Source organism: Phoenix dactylifera, chromosome 18, assembly GCF_051530095.1.
Source record: "Phoenix dactylifera cultivar Ajwa chromosome 18, Ajwa_hap1_PhDact_Kaust_v1.1, whole genome shotgun sequence".
NCBI lineage: Eukaryota > Viridiplantae > Streptophyta > Magnoliopsida > Arecales > Arecaceae > Phoenix > Phoenix dactylifera.
This window is the reverse complement of record NC_143207.1, coordinates 18033624-18054958: the sequence shown is the minus strand read 5'-3', so window position 1 is coordinate 18054958 and position 21335 is coordinate 18033624. Positions and strand designations below refer to the sequence as shown.

Sequence of the window (21335 nt, the reverse complement as noted above, 5' to 3'; positions counted from 1 at the left end):
TGTGTATGTGAGGGAGCCAATATAAGGCAGGGGGGAAAAGACAAAGTAGTTACGAGTAATTTTTTTGTCTATTATTCCATAATGTTAACCAACACAAGCCTACTGCCTTTCCTATAAATGGAACAAGGATGTCTGAACACTCCTAGGAAATATAATGTGCACATACATGCATGCATGCATATATACCTGTTTGTATCTATACTATAATCTATATTATATATAAAAATAACAGTTTTGAAATCAAAAAATATTCTCTTTTGATTTTCTTTGCTAATTTTTATACCAAATATATACTTTCTATTTATCTTGAAAATACTTTACTTACTCCTGCTAACTTTCTCACCTTGACTAATATAGGTGCTCTCTCATCTTTTCCAAATAAGATCAAAACTGCTTCATAACTCAACCCTCCTTTTAACATTTTTACAATTACCACCAAATTGCTACCGTACTCTTTATAATAACTAAAATCATAGTATTTGATATTCTTTTCTAGTATTTTTTCTATCATAGCTATATATATTGCTTATGCGCCATATTATTGCTACTTATCAGATGACCAGCAAAGATAGTAGAAGAAGCTTTCCATTAAGCTTAGTTAGATGCGTGTTGGTGAACATACATGATAGATTGACATTGCACCTTTCTAATTGATGCATTGAGTGAATGGTACATACCACCGTATCTACGAGCATATAACTTTTATTAAAAATAAAAAATTAGAAAAATAGCCTAATGATGTTTTAAAAAAGCTAAATAATTATTAAATAGGAACAAAGCCTATCTCTCCTTCATTTTTTTTCCTCATGTAGCTCCCCTAGTTTTCCATGATTTTCTGGAAATTATTTCTCTTGTTAATTGATAGCACATAGAAAATTAAGAAATAAATCTTAAAATAAAACAAGGAAAGTTTCCATTTTCGTGGGTGCATGCAATGGGTCCCCTGCATGATTCCACCCAATCCGAAGCTCTCTTGCTCCTTTCCCCATTTAACCTCCTCCCTTAACCCCTCAAATATTTCCTTCCGTCAACCCTTCCATTTGCCAAACCAACTCTACTCCGAATCCCTTCAAATCCGCTCCCTTTCTCCCTCCTATTTTTTCTCGGCAACTGCTGACTTCTTTCCCGGTCTTTTCTCTTTGACCAGTTCTGTTATAGGATTTGAGAAGGCTATTGTGGTTTTGAGTTCCTTGGGAGTTCTTAGGTAGGTGTTGGATACCTGCCGCGGATTTGGTCGCTGGTCCTCGACTTCTCTTTGGAGTGGAAGAATGACAGTAGAAGAGAGCGGGAGAAGCAAGGGGAATGATGCGGAAACCACGGACAAGTTCCCCACGGGCATGCGTGTTCTCGCCGTCGATGATGATCCCACTTGCCTCAAGTTGTTGGAGAATCTTCTCCTGCGCTGCCATTATGATGGTTTGTTCTCGTTTAATCCGTTTTCTTTTGTTTCCTTTTCGTTTTCTATATAATAGCTGTTGGTCGATTTCCTTGATATAGTTTTTTCGCTACGGAAAAAAGTTCAATTTTTGATGGTATTTGAGACTGCCCTCATGCTTCTTTCACTGAACTTTTCTTTTTGTTATATTTTTGGCTGTTCTTTCTATGATTCTCATCGAAAGTTTTGATTTTCAATGTGAATATCCGTATGAGTCGAAAGAAGGATTGGGTTTCTTTGAAGTTTTTGTTTTGAGAAAAGAAGTGGAGGCTTATTAAAGAGACGTGGGTTGTTTTTCTTCAGTTACAACAGCCAGTCAGGCAATCGTCGCTTTGAAGATGTTGAGGGAGAACAAAGACAAGTTTGATCTGGTTATCAGTGATGTCCACATGCCAGACATGGATGGTTTCAAGCTTTTAGAGCTTGTGGGCCTCGAAATGGACCTCCCTGTTATTAGTAAGTCCCAAGTTCTAATCTGATTCCTAGTTTCCTGATTAAAATGAATTCCTCGATCGTTAACTTTGTGATTAAAAGATAACATTGTTCTTGAGATTATATGAAATTACAAAAGCGCTGAATGGTTATGTTGGAATTTTTCAACGAGATTCTTACTTTACCCCCTATTTGCTTTTTTCTTATTGCATGTAATCTGAAAAGCAACCAATGATAGATTCGCTGAACTGTGCTAATTTACAATGCAGTGATGTCTGCAAATGGCGATACTAAAGCTGTGATGAAGGGGATAACTCATGGTGCTTGTGACTATCTGTTGAAGCCCATCCGGATTGAGGAGCTTAAGAACATTTGGCAGCATGTGGTTAGGAGGAAAAAGTTTGATTCAAGATATCAGAATGAAGGGGAGAGTAGTCTGAAGGCCCAACTTCCTAATTCTGAAGGCGTGCAGGGGCCTCGTGATCGTAGTGGTAAGCTTAACAGGAAGAGGAAGGATCAGACTGAAGAAGATGAACTAGATTCTGAAGAAAACCTGCATGGGAATGAAGATCCCTCAACGCAGAAGAAGCCAAGAGTCGTTTGGTCCGTTGAGTTGCAACGCAAATTTGTCGCTGCTGTTAATCAATTGGGCGTTGACAGTAAGAGCTTTCAATTGATAATGTAGTTCATTTGTTAGAAGGGAAAGCATAAAGCTTGTATTTCCATTATAATGCCTTTGTCATAAAGCTTATGTTTCCATTATAATGCCTTTGTCAACCTTTTGCTTGGATCAGCGCCATCCTTTTTTAAATGCCATTGCCTCTTTAGTACTAAGCCCCCTTTTGTTATTTCTGACAACAGAGGCTGTACCCAAGAAGATACTTAGTCTCATGAATGTTGAGAAGCTAACAAGAGAAAATGTTGCAAGCCATCTGCAGGCAAGGCTTTCATTTTCAGTCAACTGCTAGCACATGATTCTTTCTCTAATATATGGTACAATATTTGAGGATGCATTTTGTCATTTTGAATATTTAATTTCAATTTGCCAGACAACTATTTTAACACTAAAACAACTTTTATTGGAAGCCATTTACACCAGTGTTGCATAGGCAGGGACATGGGAATCCGGTTTGTACGCATATCCAACTGTCTGACTCAGCAAGAGGAAAAAATGAAGATATGGGGATGTTTAGGATAGAAGATAGTTTTACTTAAATAATATATATTTATAATTTTAAATTAGAAGATATTGTCTGTAAGGTCTTTCGGCATATATATTTGTTGTCCTACGCACTTCTAACGTCAAAATGGAGAGTTAACTTGTTGTTGGTATGAGTCCAGCTCTCCACACATCTCTAAAAGCTATAAACAGAGAATTTTGTAGGTGTCTAAGTATCTCACACATATCTGATTTGGATATGTATCCGACATAGATTTTTTGAGCTAGATGTAAGTGTCCAGGTAAAACCGATTTAGACTTTAGCACAAGGATAGGGAGGACCTACTTGGTAATTTCTTCATAATTAGTTCTAGTGAATGGATCTACTTGTCCATTTGATAAATTCCTTTTAAAAGGTTAGAGAAGGTGCAGGCCATAGTTTAAGCAAGGGTAAACTGCTAATGTTTAAGATAATCAAATCAGGCTGCCTTTTATAAATACATCCTTGTCCTGCCTAGCATCATTTGTTCGTTACATGTGTGTTTTCTTGCTCTGAAGCTAATTGGCTGAATCTTCCATCTTGTGATTGCAGAAGTACAGGCTCTACCTGAAAAGGCTCGGTACTGTGGCAAACCAGCAAACTCACATGGCCACCATTTTAGGAGGTAGAAACTCCTATATTAATATGAGTTCATTGGATGGTTTTAGTAATTTTCACGCACTGAGGGGATCTGGACAGCTACCAACTCTTGCATCTTTTCAACCAAACGGTTTACCTGGTAAAATGAATAGTTCATCCGCATTTGGAATGCATGGGTTGGTACCTTCTCAGAATGTTCAACTTGGCTGCACCCAGAACAATAGAAGCTATCCTATTAATGATCTCAGGAAGCTTCAGGGCATTAGTCTACTTGGAAACCATCAAGGAAATTCACTTCAGGGGATGCCAACTTCTATGGGACCAGATCAGCTGCAACAACCCAAGGTAGTGCAGGAAGCAAACAATATATTGCCTTCTGGTTTATCTGGCAGTGGACTGGCCAATGGTGTTTTCAGCAGCACTTTTGCTAATATGACAAACAATGCTTTGTCAATACAAGCAAATAAGGAGCAGACACACGCTGGGGGATCGGGCAATTATTCTTCTGTTAGAATGCCTTCCTCTAGCTCAGACCCTTTTGAGTTTTGTTTTGGGGACTCTTCTTACTTTCCTGATCTTGTTAGATGTGATGACACCTGGCAAGATGCTCTTTCATCAACTGATCTTTGTGCAAGCACTTTGCCTATATGTGCTCCTTTTAGTAATAACTGTTCTTCTACCAACAACATTGGAGGCCGTGTTTCTCCAATTATCTCAAATATGAATGGTGATATTTGTTGTCAACCTTCCATCCATGTTACAGTGGCACCTATGCACGATTCAGTGATAGGAAATGATGTACATGGCAAAGTCGGTTCCCTTGGTGGGAGCATAATGCCTATTCCAATAGGTGCTAAAAAAGACCCAAAGTTCTCAGACTTTGGAAGCTCAGACAAACAGAACCATAGCTTTAATCCTATTTATGATCGGATATTGAGCAATGGCATTGGTAACAAAAGGACGGATACAGATGTGATTGGACAAATGGTGCTTGATGCTTCGGGCCTTGCACAAGATTGCAGTATCGATAAGTCGAGAGCTAATGGTCAGCTGACTTACAAGGATGAAGATGCATTGGAGATCATAAAGTCGCAGTGTGATTTTAATTCTACTGATTGCAGCCATGATGGACTTGTGAATGCCATGATTAAGCCGGTATGAATGTATGGTCAATTTTTTTCCCCTTTACATAGAAAAAAAACTATTAGTCCATATCTTATCTCTGAGCCAAAACTTCAGAACATGGTTGAATGTAGGAAGAGTAGATAACTGGAGCTATTTTAAATGATTGCTGGATGTTCTTTGATTTTCTCAAGTACAAATTCCTATCTCTTATCCCTTTCTTACAATTTTAATCGTTTCATCTTTTTCCATAATATGAATAGTGTTTTGCATCAGCAAAAGCAATGTTCTATATATACAAATTCTCAATAAGTATCCTTGTTATAGATGTTGAGAATCAAAGTTATTTCCTATAATTCATAGAGTACCATATAAGTGTCAATTTAGGATTATGGGCTAGAAGCATACATAGAGTATGCGTCAGATATGGATACTTACATTTTTTTAATTGCAGCTTTAAAAATCAGTGGAGAGTAGGACTCCAACCATGACTTCAATTCAGTATAGAATTTTTTTTTTTTTCGAATATTGAAATTCAGTATAGTAATGTTAAAAGTAAGCTTTTGTTCACTTTCGAGATTGGTCAAGAATGCAGATACAAAAATAACTTTGCAAAAATATCATTTTCCTAAAATTCTTAAGCTAATTAGGAAATGTGGATAAGGAACGCGAATGTTGGAAGACCTTAACAAATAATACATTTGATACAATATCTTTAACTAATTTATTTTTAAACTATATTTAAATGTATACTTATTTATTAATTAAGATTACTTTTTTTCCAGTGCATTTAGTATTCCCATATCTCCTTTTTTTTCCTCTTGTTGAATCAGATTTTTGGTTATCTATCTGGATCCAGTCCTCATATCCATGTCCATGCCTGAACAACTTTGTGTTTAACAATTCATTACTCCAAATACATGCATGCTAATAGGTATGAGTTGATGGTCGTGCATGTGGATAACTAAGTATGATAGGGATGGTGAATTCAAGATGCCTTTGGTTGGTTGCACTCACTATGTTGTACTTACTGATATGTGTTTTTCATTAGCTTTGTAGTAGTCCAAGGATCAGCTGTGCGTATGATATGTAGATTATTGGAGAACCTAATATATGGGTATCTTTGGTTGCAAGGAAGCCTGGGGAAAAAAAGAAAATAAAATAAAAATCTTTTTTAGGGCATGCTTGGATGATTGGCTGAAAAAAAGTTTTTAAATATTAGGAAAAAGAAAATGAAAAATAAAGAAGAGGTGCTTATTTTCTTTCTTAAAAAGGGTCTTTGATTCTATATTTCATTTTCTAGAGGTTCTCGGTGGCGATGAAAGTTCAGTTTTCTTTGAAGTATAGAAAAAAATGTTTTCCAGATTGATACACTTTTTGGTGAACCAAACGGATTGGGAACTATATTTTGCTGACGGATACAGTTTCCATGTTTTTGTTCTTGGGCATTTGTTGGTGGGGGTATTAGACAAGCAGAATTGTTGTTCTTTCCTGAAAGGTTGGAAATATCAAAATTGTGTTGACAGAGAACCAATAATTGGACAAGAATATATATTATAGAAAGATTCTGTTACATTACCTTGACTTGCATTTTATTTTTTCAGCATGCATATATTGTAAGAGAGAGAGAGAGGGAGAGAGAGATAGAGTGATGTGCAAATGTCCTGAAAAAGGTCAAGCATGGAGGAATATCTTTCTTTTATCATATATTTTTTCTCATTATCTATAGTACATTCAAGTTTCATTGTTAGTTTATGGAATGTGAACTGTTCATGGCATATATTAGAGACACATGCTGCTCTTCATTCTGAGATATTCTGTTATCATACTTTGTCAACTGGTAGATGATCCCCTTGTCATGCATTTTGAATTTTCAACTCAGTCGTTTCAGAAATTTCTTCTATAGTTTAGGGCAAAGATTCATGCATAGGTCGCTTACCCATAAATAATTTTGATTATTTTATTTTCTGAGCCCAAATTGTAGTTAGGTCCTGAGAAGGCAAACCAGCAATACCTGGACTCTCACCTAATTCAAAGTGTCCATATATTAACATTTCAGCAAGTTGAAATGTGTTGGCTCGGATCCTTACGAACACTTTTGATTGTTATTTTAAAGGTTGATGGAGAGCCGAATGCTTCCAGTAGTAAGTCCAGCATGCGACATTATAAGTGAGCTTCTTTTGCTCTTGGATCTTGGGCAAGGATGGAGGTATTGCAAAACTTCATGATGTGCTTTGTCTCTTGTTTCCTTCAGCTAATTTTGGAGCATGAAACATGTACTTTGGTAACAAAATTTTGGCAAAACAGACAACAATAAACTTTTATTTTTGTTTTTTAAGCATTTAGATGATAATATTCTATATGGCTTGGTAATGTTTCTTTTGGTCACTCTTGATGCTAAATGCTTTAATTCTAACTATATGTAGTTAACAAACCACCATATATTTCAGATTTGCAATTTTGTATGTATCACCGCTCTTTAAGATCTTGCAAGCATCAATTTACTAATGCGACACATTTTGATGAACACATAAACAAGTTAAAAGTATTGAAACTTGTGAAATCAAGAATGGGATTTTTAATTTTTATTGTTTTTTGATGCAAATAACTTATTAATAATTTAGCACCAAGAAAGTGGTGCTTTGTTATATTTATATAGAAGACAAAACACCTTGATACATTTTCAGTTTTATGATATTAAAAAGCTAATATATTTCTTAGTTTTATCATTGTTTTTTCTGATGTATTCACTTATCTCCTTTTCTTTTTCCTCTTGCTGAATGAGACCCTTAGATATGCATATAAATCTGACCAAGGTTTGTTGTGCCAGTCAGTACCAGATACTGTATCGGACGTACTGTATCCTACTGGTACCGATCTAGTATGTGGTACCAACACTCGGTATGTCGAACCTTACCGTACAGTACCTTGTACTGACACTGTAATAGGATGATATTGGTACAGGGTCTGGTCCTAAAATGGTGAACCTTGGATCTAACACAAGTTTGTGTCTATGCAACACTGCATGCCCTGACTTATAATGCTATAATTCTCAAGAGATCAGTTCTTGGATGAACTTTAGTTACATTTGTTGGTGAATGAGGTACCTCAGCCTTTGCTTATGGGTGTGCCCTTTTACTGAATAATATTATAGGATTGCAGACTATTAATGCTCCAAGTGTTCCTTTGCATGAGTCCATTGTACTCTAACAGCTATTTGAGCGGCTTATAGTGAAGATATTAACAATCTGTAGAGTTTAAGCAATTACATCCATATTGAATAGGTTGATGTGGAGAGCCCACCAGGATTTGAACTGTAAGGATTGTGTTCTGCAGAGGATTGGTTTCTGGATTTTGTTGGTTAGAGCTGCAGATGTTGGCATGAGGTTGTGAGATGAAAGCTTGAATGTCTCTGCCAATACCATTAGCTGCGACTGAGTTTATGTACGATGTCTCCATGTTGGGATCATAAACTTTCTAAGGAACTTGAGTCTGCTGGTTGGTGATGAACCATGCTGGAAGATGAGAAATTGATACTTTCTGGATTGAGATAATACTCTTCAGCTTCTAGAGACCTTAGAAAAGATGTCTCTAGACAAGGAATATAAAATAAACCTACCAACAATTTGTGCTTGAAAAGAGGAACATAGTGGTGCTCCAAACGTAATATGTCACCATGAAATGTTATTTTCCATTAATCAGTATACAGAATATAGAAGTGGATAAGAAGTACATTGGATGCAAAGCTGAGGAGACTTAATCTATACTAGAAACTGCTAAAATATATACAAGAGCAAGGGTATTGAAAGGGTAAGAGTGTCGATCATGTACAATCTAAATAGAGGCCCGATGACTCAAGCGAGATGAGACTTACTGAACGTTTTCCATTGCAGAACACTGGCAACTGTAGTTGAGATTATGCTTTTGTTCACTTTACACACATTTTAAAACCTGGCAAAAACTCTGAAGCAGAATAAGATTTTTCTTTTTCTTTTCTTTTGTTTTTTGTTTTTGAGAGAGAGGGTGCATAACATGCATCTTTAAGATGAAGATTTTACTTCCCCGACCAGAAGAATTCCCTTACACTAGTCATCTCTAGAACTGTTGCATATTGTGTTATTTGCTGATTTTTATCTCTAGCTTTATCTTCAGTTGCCATCAAATAGTAAAAAAAAAAAAGAATATTTCTTGCTACTGCACATATAAAAATTTTAACTGCACAATTTACTACCTGGACATTAATTGTTGACTCTAGGGTCTTTTAATGTGTGCAAGAACTTGAGTTACTTGTTGCTTGTGTTCCTTCTCATACATCCCATTTCATACCGACATTTGATCATGGGAGAAAGACTTACATACAATTAGAAACCTGAAAGTGATTGTGAGTTATATCTAAAGAACCAGAAAGAAACATTTTTGCATGACTTCCAAAATGAAATCAAAATGTACGATTCTGGGAACCACTGCAATTTTTGTGATCAAAATTTATATCACTAAGATTCCCCCCATTCACTTCTCTGTTCAGCATATTTCATTCCAAATCTGAATAGCTAGCTGTTGTGGATTTCAGATTTAGAAAAGTAATCTCTTCATATAATCGCATAAGGTAAAATATTTTTACGTTGCTAAATGCATTATATTGTGTCTTGCAGGAACTTAATGTTGTCAAATTCGTGGATGGAGTTTTAGGATGTGAATGTTAATATGGAAGTGAAACCCTTCAGTTTGAGGACTAATGGTTCATTGTTGACAGATTTGTACATCATTTCTGAACTTATTTTATGCTGCTGTGCAGTCCCTCTTTCATGGGTGCTATTTACAGTTGTCGCATTAGTTTACCTTTGCTTTTTCTAGGATACTCAAGCGTGTGCGTCAAATGATCATTTGATGGAAAGTTGGTGGTTTTGCATTAAAATGTTGCAATGTGGACCTTTATGTTAGTATGAATAATTATTGTTTGTATAGGTGAAATGGGCTGGCCATCATGTTGGAGCATCAGAATTTTGACATTGTTTGTTGCAACTTCAAAGAGTCTCTGGAGAATTGTTGTTCGAGTCTCTGGAGACCAGCAAAGAACATGCCTTTTGATGAAGCAAAGAAGATGTCAACATTGATGAACATTTAACTTAAATATAAGTTACATTCAAAGAGTCATGGAATTAGATTATTTTACTAAGTTTAAGAATTGCGATCCAAGAGAAAAGGATGTGCTCATCTGCCACTGTTGTAGCCATGGATGCTGGAGTGGCTCAATTAGCATACGGTTCCTAGAGGAAACCAAGTGGTAGATAACTATTACCTATCACTTTGCACTGAACCAAAGAGTTGCCTGGTAGAAACCATGAATGAGTTTGCATCCAAAGTTAATGAGCCTTGCATTTGGACTTATATCGATATCCTTGTTGGTGTGACGGTTCAAAATCTCTCAGGAGGCCAAGTTCACAAAGAGGGTCATCAAACTTTGTGACATAAATTAACTTAAATTTCCTGGCTAAACAATGGCTGAAAAAAAAGGTGATATCAGCATCTATTTCAATGAGCAACATGGATTTCAACGTGGAACAGCTACCAAAATCCAAGCCAAGTTTCATAAGAAAGATTAAACGTAGCCTGCATGATATATCAAATTTGACTGCTGGTAATCAGTTCAATCTCAAAGCTGGAAATATCTCATGTAACCAGTTTCTGTGGAAAATTATTACAGTTGAAATCTCATATCACCTGTATATTCTTTTTAGGACTTACAAAAAGTAGAAATTTTCATGTATTCTGTCCTATTCAAATATTTGCATCTTAATGCTTCAATGGCACTTGAATCATTAAATATTCCTTGAAATCTATATGATCATTGATCATTCCTTGAAATCTATATGATACTGATCTATCCAAGATTGGATGATGTCAATTTCTTGTTTCCTTTGCTCTAAAAGCCATTTTGGATCATCTTTTGTGGCAAATCGGAGATCTAGATGATGAGCTCCTGCAAGACAAGGCAAATATATATATATTACAATGTAGTGGATGTTCTTATGATTTTCTCATATATGCATGAGAATTACAGACAACACTTATGTGGGTTGTAATTTAGGATTATCTGATGCACTTAATTGAGGTTTAAGAATAAGGGCCAAAATATTTGGAAATTCATTCATGGCAAAACTAAGCTGTAGTCGCTCATAATGGCCTAAGCTACTTCTTTCTTTACTTTCAAAAGAAGGGAAAATGATGGAAAAAAAGATCTTATGCTCATTTGATACTCACCTTTCTCGGTTACCAGGGCTATGATGCTAGATGATATGTTTCTGAGTACCCTGCATTCAAGTTATGAACAAACTATAACAGCCAAAATCTTAATTTAAGCATGTTTAAAAGATTTAAAGTTGGTCTTAAAGCTCTCGAATTTTTTTTGAAAAAACTGTTTACCCTCCTCTGCTCCAAGGATCTCTCATTCCATTAGAGAAAATGATGTTGCTTCCAAACCTCTTAAGTACTGCATCAATTCTCTGTTGCACCACAACCATTGAGCATGACAATTAGAAATGTTCTTAACTTTTCTCTAAAAAAAATTCATAGGATTTTATATGCTAACAATGGTCATAGAAAGGATCTTATAGATTAAACAAACAATTGCATGCAGAGCAAGCTTATGTAATTATTATTATTGTTATTGTTGTTGTTTTCTTACCTTCTGCTCTATACCTATTCTACCCCTCGAAGGATGACTCCAACCAGAATTGAATTGAATCCCATTCCCTCGTCCAAATAACAATGAATGATACCATCCAAGCAAGCATTAAAAAACTATTTCTTGGTTCATCATGACTCATGAGATACATTCTTTTAAGAGGTTACCCTTTTCTTTTTGGAGATTGGATACGTATAGAAGGAAGAAAGCACTTACATTGCCACCATATTCTGTAGTGATCCAATGGGGTCTTGGTCGAACTCCATACTTTGCCATGCATTCATCTCCGAATTCATTATAATCATAGCTCGATGATGGGAACATGCTTTCATTAGAGCATGTCATCGGCATGACCATCTCTGTGCATGCCTGTAGGAGCATTAACAACTTTAGAAAGCACATTTCCACATTAAACTATACCACAAATCATATCTTGTTATGTGCATGCAGCCTCCTTTGTTTGTACAAGTACTTTGGTGGTCAATGAGAATAGAGTTTTGGGCTGCAGAGACCATACTATGTCATTCAGGATCCTGGACAGTATATTTAAAGGCTTTCATCAAATTTGCCATAGATACTAGGCCACATGATCCTAATTTAGACGAGTGTATAGAGACCGGTTCGATGAGACTCCGGTTTAGATTTAATAAATATCATGAAAATATTTTTCGTCCCTGCAGATCGCCAAATAAGGTCTTTTGTGATGACCTATGTCGTCACCAAATAATAGAACCTCATCACCATGAGAACAAGTTATGTATTCATATGGCAAAATATATGTCTTCTACTTTTTGTCGCGAAAAGAAGCATGCTTGATGACAACAAAGAATCATCGCAAACGACTTTGAGATCTAGGGATGATAGTTTTTTTGTTGTCATGAAAACTTTTAGCCATGAAGATATGCATAAAACCTAAAAATCATTACCAATATTTTTAGCGACGAGATCAACTTCAGTCATGACAAGGAGCATGTATTTTGTAGTAATAATACCCATTTAAAAGCTAGAGCACATAGCATATGGATTTCTTGAAAAAGAAAAATATTTAAATAAATTGAAATAGAATTATAAGAGAAGATGGTTCTACCTGCCAATCCCATCCATGGAGACCATGAGGATCAGTTCCATTTTCTATATCAAAGCATGATTTATTACCAGAATAGTTGTAATACAAGTTTGCAGCTGAAAACACCTTGGTAAGTTTGCTTTCCCCTTGCGGGAATCCATCGATAATCCTGCACATCTTCATGAAACAGAAGAGGCACCAAGTACTCACATGAAACATTTAAATTGAAAAAGAGATCATCCAAAACACTCATAGTTTTTTACCAAATCAAGTCCGGCTTTCTACCTAACAGAAACCATAAACCAGGAGATAAGTTCACTTCAATTGATAATATATGACTTTATACTAGAGGAAAAATTGTCTATTATTAATTAATTGAAAGGAATTTTGAAGCTTATCTTCTGCATCTACAAAACTTTTGTAAATTCATTCAGTATACTATCAAGTATGGAAGGAGTAACAATCCAGGACCTCATCTAAAAAGGTTATTGAATTCTTTAGTCCTGTATAAGTATCCAAGATCTACCTAGTACATAGTTGATGCAGGACTAAACACATATATGCACGATCCTCATAGAAGAAATATCAACAAATGCATGCAGCGAACTTAAAGGGGAGGTGCTTCCATGGTTCGATGTTCCATAAGAAATAAATCAATATCTTTCATCCCCTCAAACATGTAAGATGAAAATCATTTATTTGTGGAATAAGGATGTTACATTAATTAACATGAATTATCTCATTTTTTCATGTTTCTCAAAAAAAAACATGAATTAATATCTCACGAAAAGAGAGAAGAGTTTGCATGGTTGATATGTAACTGTAATGCTGGTATCCTGCTAAGTTAACCAGTAGTATAGTTACAGATCATCTGTGTAACTTTTCCATGTTATTCCATTGTTCTTTTAGTACATCTCATCAACTGCTGTCACAAGAGAATATTAAGGGAGAGATTACCTCTTTAATGGGATAAGCAGGTAAAGGCATCAAGAAATCAGCTGCAGTTGGATAATCAACCATTGCTGTATATACAAATGCCGTCCATAACCAATCATGAACAGAGTAAACAGATTGAAGACTCCTGCATTGTAGAAAGGCATCATCTTTAACAAGTTCTTATTCAGTATCAGTGAGAAATGGATGATAAGAGATAAGAATATTTGCAGGAACGGGTGTCTACCTTTTGTAGTCATAAGGGCGAAGAATATTCAGACATTTACCAAAAGTTATAACTTTTCAGAGCATTATCCTTTCTAAATTAGGGTAATTTGTATTACTGATCAAGCAAATCACAATGGGTTACATGTAACCTAGGGATCGGAGCAGCCATGTGTGCTGCTGCTATCTTTACAATCTGTTGTTACTGGCTTTCATTAAAAGAAGGCTGTTTTCTTGAGTAGGATATGTTGAAAATATTTTGTCTAGAAATTGTTATATCTTTATTTTATAGAAGCATTATAAATAAATAATTTATTAGAATAAAATTAGAAGATTGAAAAGAGCTTGGCTGGATCGAGGCGTGTGATATATACTGTCCTAAGAACGTGATTTGGCTCCTACGTACGAGCTTGTGGCGATCTCGTCCCTAAGGTACAATAACCTGGCTCAGCTTGATCATTCTCTAACGAGTACGATCGTTGGAGAGGCTTGATCCGACCGACTCCTTTAGCAGAAAGTTGAAGAGTGGAAGAACTCTATATGCGGAAGAAACTGTTCAAGAGAGAGTACTAGTGAGAAAGAGAGAGAAATTGGATTGGATTAGGATTAATCCTAGAGGAGTCTATTTATAGACTCTATCCGAAGACCGAAGAGATGCAATGCTTCCAAAGATACGTAATATTTCGAAAATACCGTATCTTTTCAGAAACCAAAAAGAAGCATCTCATAAAAGGATATTTTAAAACATTTAAAATAACTAAAGGTTAGGGGATAAGAAAATTTTATTTTTTTTAAAATAAAACTCGAATAAGATAATTTGTAGGACCTCACCTAAAAAAGTTAGCCGAAAAGTATTATTTGTGTTCCTTAATCTTATATAAGTATTCAAAATTTATCCAACGAATAACCAATATGGAACTAAATATATGCTCGCATGGGTCATCACAAATGATAGCTGATGGTAGAAGCTGAGGGTGACCCCAAGCAAATGATACCGGAGGAGACCCAATGCACGAGCCATGCTCGCCGAAGGTATTCTGGTTGCCAAGGTGCAGTATCTCAAGGGAGAAAGAGAGGCTACTGATAGAAGAGGCAATTGAGTCGATCTATTGGGTTTATTCAGTGGCTCATGGCATGGTCCGGGCCGTTGAGAGACGCTATGAAGAAAAAAAAAAGGACAAATAGTTGGCAGCCTAAAATTTAAGGGGCATGACTTTCTTAAAACGAAAATAGGGGCCATGTCAATGGAGCAACATTATGCCTCCTTCTCCAAATCATACTGATTGCATCTAAACCTCACCTCCATCAAGTATTGCTGTATATGCTTTGAACCTCTTCTTTTTTTTTTCTTTCTTTCTTTTTTTTTTTTCTTTTTTTTTTGATATAACGGCTGCTCATCCTACTCTGATATTGGTGCAGCCAGCAAAATTATGCTTTGAACCTTTCAGTCGATCTTGGCATGGCAAATTGGCGCAGAGGTGAAGAACGAGAAGAAGTAATACCAAAGATTTAACATAAAGAAAATTGAAGTTAGACAGTGTTAAGGTAATTCCAAAAACAAGATGATAACAAACTTTGGAAATATTTCTGGATGAGGTCATCAACTTTAAGTGTCTCGGGTACTTTGTGTCCTCCAAGTAAGCCATTTGTGCAAAGAATTCCATGGCATGCCTTGCACCCACAGTCAAAGCAACGTGCAAGCGAGGGAGGAATCTTAATCGACAATTTCAACATGACCTTCTCAAAGTAATCTTGTTGAACTACCCAAACAGATCAGACAAAATATGCTTCTTTGAAGATGACTTTAGATGTTGGCTATGATCGTGCCAACTATAAAATATGTTGGAAAAAAGAAATTTGAGGGGACTTCAAAAGCTTGATGAAGTTCCATTTGAATACTAAAAAAATGGTCCTCATATTTGAGAGGAAATAAATCTATCTCATCATATCAGCTTGCTTTAATTTTTGGATAAGTGGTGATTTTAATATGGTATCAAAGTAGAGGTTCTGAATTCGAACCCTGTCTCTGCACTCTTTAACCTCAACATCTATCTTATCCTATCAGCTTAAGCAGTTAGATGGATACCCGTCTCACAAGCGGACCATGACATGACAAAACATAATTAAACCAACGTAGCTATCCCAAGCATCAAATCGGTGGTCCTCTGTGATATCGGACGCTTTTTTCCTAGCTAGAGCTCATTCAAAAATTGGGACCATTGGCCGCAGGCCAAGGTTATATCCTCGCTAGGATCCACGGCCTAGTGTGGAATTTGTTCTAACGTACATCATTTACTTACATGGGAGTCATGATGCCTCCATATCTACAGTACTCGTTCTCTTGTTCTCTTTTGGTCTAGAGTCCTGCTAAGCTATTATTACTAATTTTTGCTGATTTTTTTTTCTAATTTGGTGATAATTATGGGTATTAGAAAGCCCTAATAAGCTTCATAATCCCCCTCCCCCCCCCCCCCCCCCCCCCAAAAAAAAAAAAAAAATCAGAGTTCAGAAATAATAAAAAATAATAATGTTCTAGACGAAAGTTTGGCAAAGTCTCTGACTCTCAAAAATAACATAAAATTATTTTTTTATGATAAGGGAGGTAATTACCACCCAACCTTTATTCAATTAGATGAAGAAATAACATAAAATTAGAGTCGGATAGAGTAGTTAATAGTACTATTATAATAGGCAAAACCCATTAGATTTATTAATATAGCGAAAACATACACGAGAGAGAGAGAAAGAGAGTAAAAAAAAAAAGACAGAAGAGGAAGCTGGTCCCCTTGTTTTCTGAGACTGCAAGCTAGCCCATGGATGTGGCTCCAAATTCTATGAGGGGAAATGATTCAGAGCACAAAAATTTTAGACAAAAAGGTCCTACAATGAACGTATAATTTTATTATTGGACCAATACGCGTGGAATGACCAACAAAAAAGTTGCAAAATAATCGAGTTTTTTTTTTATTTTTTCTGTGTATGTGTGTGTGTATGAAAATCTTGGGCATTGTTCTAAAAGGAAGGTGTTTATAAGTGCTCTTTGGGAAATAACTCTTACTTGCAAGCTCTGAAGGTCTTGCTAAGTTCCAACATCCCTCCTTTCCGAGCTGCCACTGCCATCAACTCATTCCAGCTTTCTTTGATTACCTTAAAGCAGTTCATGCTCTCATCCTATATGAAATACCCAATCAGAATAATGTCACATGAACAGTACTGAAAAAAAGGGAATCTTTTACGATCGAAGTCAAACCATGAAGAAGAATACAAGGTGGGTCACTTTGGAGTCAGACCTTGTAGTCCTCGGAAACAGCATCATAGAAACTACTCCATGGGGTTATGGTATCGAACTCCAGGATAGGAGCAGATGATGCCAAGGCCCCAATAGCTATGTGGGGATATTTTAGCCTGAACCATGCTGCCAACACTAGGATCAAACCAAATAAATCAGAAAAAAACCATAAGGGTATCGAGAAAAGAAAAAGAAGAAGAAAGTAACTACAGCTAAAGCCTTGATGTGAGGAATCTTAGCTGCACTACTCCTACGGATGACTCTAGTTTAAACTTTACAGATGGAAGTTTGTTCCCCATCAAAGTGTGAGCTATATGTTAAACAAATAGAAAGCATTGATCGAATTGGATATGGATTAATAAATTTCTCGAGGAACAGCACTGATGAACTTACTTCCACCATAGGAGCCACCAAAAACCACAACTGGAGATGCCTCTGCGGATAAGTTTTGCTTCAAGCTTCTGATAAGTACTGCGTAATCTGCCAGTGCTTGCGTCGAAGTTAGATATCCCAGTGTCTCTGCGGATTCGTAGGATTCCTTCCCAAATGGCATCGACTCCCCATAAAACCTATGCTAAAAGAGAACACACAGAGCATAGATGGATTGCTGGGATCACCATATTGGTGCATGGCTATAGAAAGAACGAATAGGCTCGTTTGTGTTTGAGGATACCTCAATGAAGACAAGCAGAGCATGAAACTTGGGTGCGATATCGAGCATGAATCCGGTGTTCTCTGCGAACCATTCGATATTGCCTTCGTTCCCGGTGTAGACGAAGATTGGGGCAGTGTGGTTGGGGCCTTGATCCCAGTAGGTTGAGTTCATGAGGTACTTCTGGGAGAAGACCTTGTACGCCTTCGGCTGGAAGGTGAAGTGGTCAAGCTGCTGAGGGAAGAAGTGGGTGGTGAAGGGGAGCTTGGGATCTTTCAGTGTTTGGGCTCTCTGGGTTAGAGATTGTAGGGGTGCTCTTGGAAAGAAGGCTGGTAGGGAGAATACTGCTGTGGAAGCAAATATGGGGAAGAGGAGCAGCATAGAAGGAAGCCATGAAACCCAGGCCATTTTCTCCTGCAAGCTCAGGAGGAAGAGAGAATGGCGTGAGAAAAGAAAGCGAGGAGGGAGAAATGAGTCAGAATGATTGATTCCAATGGTTTGGGTCGGTTTCAAGATTAATTAAGGCCCCAAACTCTTCTATCAGAAATTCTATCCACAGTAATTCTTAGCACTTGTTCAGCTTTTCTTTTGTTCCCTTTGAACTGGCATCATGCAAAGGTGCCGAACAAGGAAAAAAATAAAAAAAAGTTATAAGATTAATTGGGAAATCTTTTTGATTGAGATTTCTGATTTAATCTCCCAGCATTTCAAAGAAGATTCTACATTTATGAGATGTCTCGATCAAACCAAGACACTGACTTCAAGAATTTGAGGGCCAATATGATCTCATCATTAAGAATAATTTTTTTTCCCCTCCCTCCACACCTCACGTGGAAGTCTTGCAGCCACCCCATGAGCCATCAACGCCATGAGGACCGACTCGTTTGTCCTCTTACGAAAAGCCAGTCAACTTTTCGGCCTTATCCTATTCCTTATAATGACATATTGTTATAATACACCTCGGTCCAATATAAGTTATAGATCGTATGTTCGCATCATAAGATTAAGACTAAAATCAGGTAAGCATGAATGGTGATGAAGAGATGACAGAATCTAGATAGGTTATTCCCTCGAGTATTAAAAAGTGGGGCACTACATGGATCTTGTGAGTGATTTCATCGTGGTAGGTCTGACCGACAGGAGCCAAGAACGGATTCAGAGAAATCTTTTGTTAAAGGTTGGCTATACTATGGAAAGGTCTCATTATTGCAACGCTTACTTTAAGGGATGTGCGGGAGGTGATCCTTGAAGGAGATTCTTCTACGGTTGATGGTAAATATCAATCCAAAGTGTGACATTCTATTACTTAGTAACGTCTGTGAGTTTATTTCTTCCTTTGACTATTTCAAGGCTGATCTATGTTTGATTTACCTAAAGGCTCAATTCTTGCTTTCTTCTTTGTTTTGTTTTGGTTTCTGTTCCATTTTGTTCCATCTATTATTCTCTATAGTTTCTTCCTGCAAGTTACCCATAAAAAAAAGTCTACAACTTGGGCATGCCAGATCAAGTCAAGAATAGTCGGACCCAACCTATTTATCCTGTCAGTGAGAACTTTAGACCTAGATGAGCCCATAACATTCTCAGATCTCGGATCTATGAAAATCTTTTAGACCCATAGAACATTAGGCTAAGCCGAGTCAGGTCACCCGAATCGAAGCTAATGAATTCGAGTTAGAACCTATTGGGTTTATTATGCATGCAAGACTTTTTTTTTTTTCAATAAAGAACAATTATTTATTATACATTTAGAAAAAAATAATCATACAACTAAAAAGTATAATTTTTTTAAAAAATAATTAATGTGGATTTCTATTACCGATGTTGTTTCCGATAATATGGTTCAATATTGAATTGGATCTTCAACTTAAATATAATCCCCATGGTACAAATTTAAATATGGTAGGCAGATAAAATGATAAAAAGTTGCAAAAAAAATAATAAAGTAACTTCAAATATGAAAATTCTGAAGTGCAATTTCGCCATTGCATACATAGTGTTCCTCTCTGTTCTCTATGCATGATCAGCACGCAAGTTATGGCCCACATATGCTGCAGCAATAGAGATCATGCATCTGTAAAAGAATTTTTAATAAAATTTGCGTGCGCTTCTATTGTTTACGATCATTAATTGTGTTGATGAGGAACATAAATCATAAAATATAGATCTAATGAGAAACATGAATCATAAAGTACAGATATATATAATCTGATCGATGGTTGTGATGCAGAAGATTTAGGCAGTGGTGTACCTTGATTGTTATCACAACTTCGTTCTCCCCCTTATCCAGACGCTGTGAGGATGAACTTTGATGGATTTGAGCATCCAAAAGCTGCTGATGCTTTGCTTCTATCTCCAAACCAAGTCCATGCTCGCCACTGCCTAGGAGGTGTTATGTGCTGCATTTGCCAAATTAGGAGTGGAGGAGATTCCACTACTATTAATACTTCGAAAGAAGGTAAGCCAAATGCTTCCCATCCATAGCTAAGAGATACTAGAAGAATCATCTCTTCTCTTCCTCTTTTTTTTTTTCCAAGCGTTTTCTGCGAAGGATACCAAGCTGTTGATCTCTTGCTAATATGGCAACCACTATTCTCTCCGAGTCGGCTGATTGGTTTCAAATTTCCCTTCAGATCTTGTTCACATACTTGTTCCTAATGCTGCCCGGCACGAGTCACGCCATCGATCGATTGGCTGCAGCATGGCTCTGCTGCTCTATTGACGACTGGATCAAGATTGGGATCGACGACACAGCTGGTTTTTAGTGCAAACTGAGACCTTTGAGCCTCCCAAAGCTATGGGTTGCCATTTCATCAAGATCTCCTAGCAAGAAAACTCTCCTAAAAGAATAGAATAGTCCACAACCACCTTGTTCTTATAAGAGAGTACATGTAGAATGGGCTTTAGCTATGGAGAATTTCATTCCATACGAGCCCAACATAGTATGGGCCCTCTCCTCACAGGGAGGGTCGGAGGGATAACCCAAAATCATGCACTTAAATTAAGAGATAAGTTCGACACTATAAAAGGTTGGGATCAAACTTGGACCATGGCTTGTTGAAGAATGAAGATCCGGCTCTAAATTATTTTCCAGGCCTTGACTGTTGAAGGATTAGGTTGACCAAGTTTAGACATTTGAAGACCTATTAAGTCTTTGGGTCAAGTTTGGGTAAACTTAAGACTTATCCCCTACCTAAAGAGCATCTAGTTTCAATCTGCCATTAAACAATATGAAACAAGTATTCAAGTTAAAGCCTTCCACTCTTTGAGAAGTCTTGACAGATCATGACAGTCTGCTCATAGATTGAATGGCTTCGTACATGGCTGACCATATTGGAGTTGTAGGTCGGAAAAAAGAAGTTGCCTAAAGCATTTCAAAATTTGTTATTTTCTATTTATTTTTGGGTACATCCATATTAAATGTGCATGAGTCATCCACTATATATATATATATATATATATATATATATATATATATATATATATATATATATATATATAACCTTAGAACCTTAGATTCTTACTTGTAATATAGACTCTCGAAGACCTATTGTTGAGTACATCTTATTTGCGGACCGGCATTTGCATCAAATCAAGTTAATAGGTCATCACAGATCCGATCCGACAATGTTACCGAATCAATAAAGAGGTCGGATTTTATTTTTACTTTTTTTATTTTTGTCTCGAACCCTTTTTAATA

At 36.6% G+C, this 21335-nt stretch overlaps 3 protein-coding genes across 5 annotated transcripts in view; 2 read left to right on the top strand and 1 right to left on the bottom strand.

Annotated features, from left to right (window-relative positions):
* Window positions 1–9574, top strand: part of LOC103695878 (two-component response regulator ORR24-like) — a 91852-nt gene extending 82278 nt beyond the window's left edge. Inside the window, exon 7 of the mRNA XM_088714232.2 lies at window positions 9441–9574. The gene's annotated coding sequence lies outside the window, so the exon portion shown is untranslated. The remainder of the gene's footprint in view (window positions 1–9440) is intronic.
* On the top strand, window positions 586–9759 carry LOC120112349 (two-component response regulator ORR24-like). 3 transcript variants are annotated; one of them, XR_015974648.2, is made up of 7 exons: window positions 586–1416; window positions 1739–1891; window positions 2137–2526; window positions 2729–2805; window positions 3619–4981; window positions 6905–6997; window positions 9441–9759. XR_015974648.2 is itself a non-coding variant. In XM_039131419.3 (7 exons), the coding sequence occupies exons 1-6, from the start codon at window positions 1269–1271 to the stop codon at window positions 6959–6961; spliced, it is 2028 nt and encodes a 675-aa protein (XP_038987347.3). In that variant the 5' UTR covers window positions 586–1268; the 3' UTR covers window positions 6962–6997; window positions 9441–9759. The 3 variants fall into 3 exon arrangements, 2 of the variants coding, with proteins under 2 accessions (XP_038987347.3, XP_088570357.2); XM_039131419.3 differs by having other exon boundaries at window positions 3619–4821; XM_088714231.2 differs by lacking the exon at window positions 1739–1891 and having other exon boundaries at window positions 1043–1416; window positions 3619–4821.
* A 595-nt stretch (window positions 9760–10354) lies between these two features.
* Window positions 10355–18400, bottom strand: LOC103695880 (alpha/beta-Hydrolases superfamily protein). Its single transcript, XM_039131421.3, has 10 exons — window positions 17660–18400; window positions 17380–17560; window positions 16988–17121; window positions 16756–16868; window positions 13497–13620; window positions 12561–12716; window positions 11690–11842; window positions 11212–11291; window positions 11050–11099; window positions 10355–10768 (listed from the first exon to the last, which is right to left on the bottom strand). The coding sequence occupies exons 1-10, from the start codon at window positions 18044–18046 to the stop codon at window positions 10641–10643; spliced, it is 1506 nt and encodes a 501-aa protein (XP_038987349.3). The 5' UTR covers window positions 18047–18400; the 3' UTR covers window positions 10355–10640.
* Window positions 18401–21335: the final 2935 nt, after the last annotated feature.

Excerpts from the sequence above, each read along its gene's own strand:
- LOC120112349 (XM_039131419.3), top strand. The coding sequence starts at position 1,269 with ATGACAGTAGAAGAGAGCGGGAGAAGCAAGGGGAATGATGCGGAAACC. Across the intron at positions 1,892-2,136 it reads AATGGACCTCCCTGTTATTA|TGATGTCTGCAAATGGCGAT; the intron begins GTAAGTCCCAAG and ends TTTACAATGCAG. Across the intron at positions 2,527-2,728 it reads TAATCAATTGGGCGTTGACA|AGGCTGTACCCAAGAAGATA; the intron begins GTAAGAGCTTTC and ends TTCTGACAACAG.
- LOC103695880 (XM_039131421.3), bottom strand. The coding sequence starts at position 18,046 with ATGGCCTGGGTTTCATGGCTTCCTTCTATGCTGCTCCTCTTCCCCATA. Across the intron at positions 12,717-13,496 it reads CTGCTTATCCCATTAAAGAG|ATGTGCAGGATTATCGATGG; the intron begins GTAATCTCTCCC and ends TGTTTCATGAAG. Across the intron at positions 10,769-11,049 it reads AGCCCTGGTAACCGAGAAAG|GAGCTCATCATCTAGATCTC; the intron begins GTGAGTATCAAA and ends CTTGTCTTGCAG.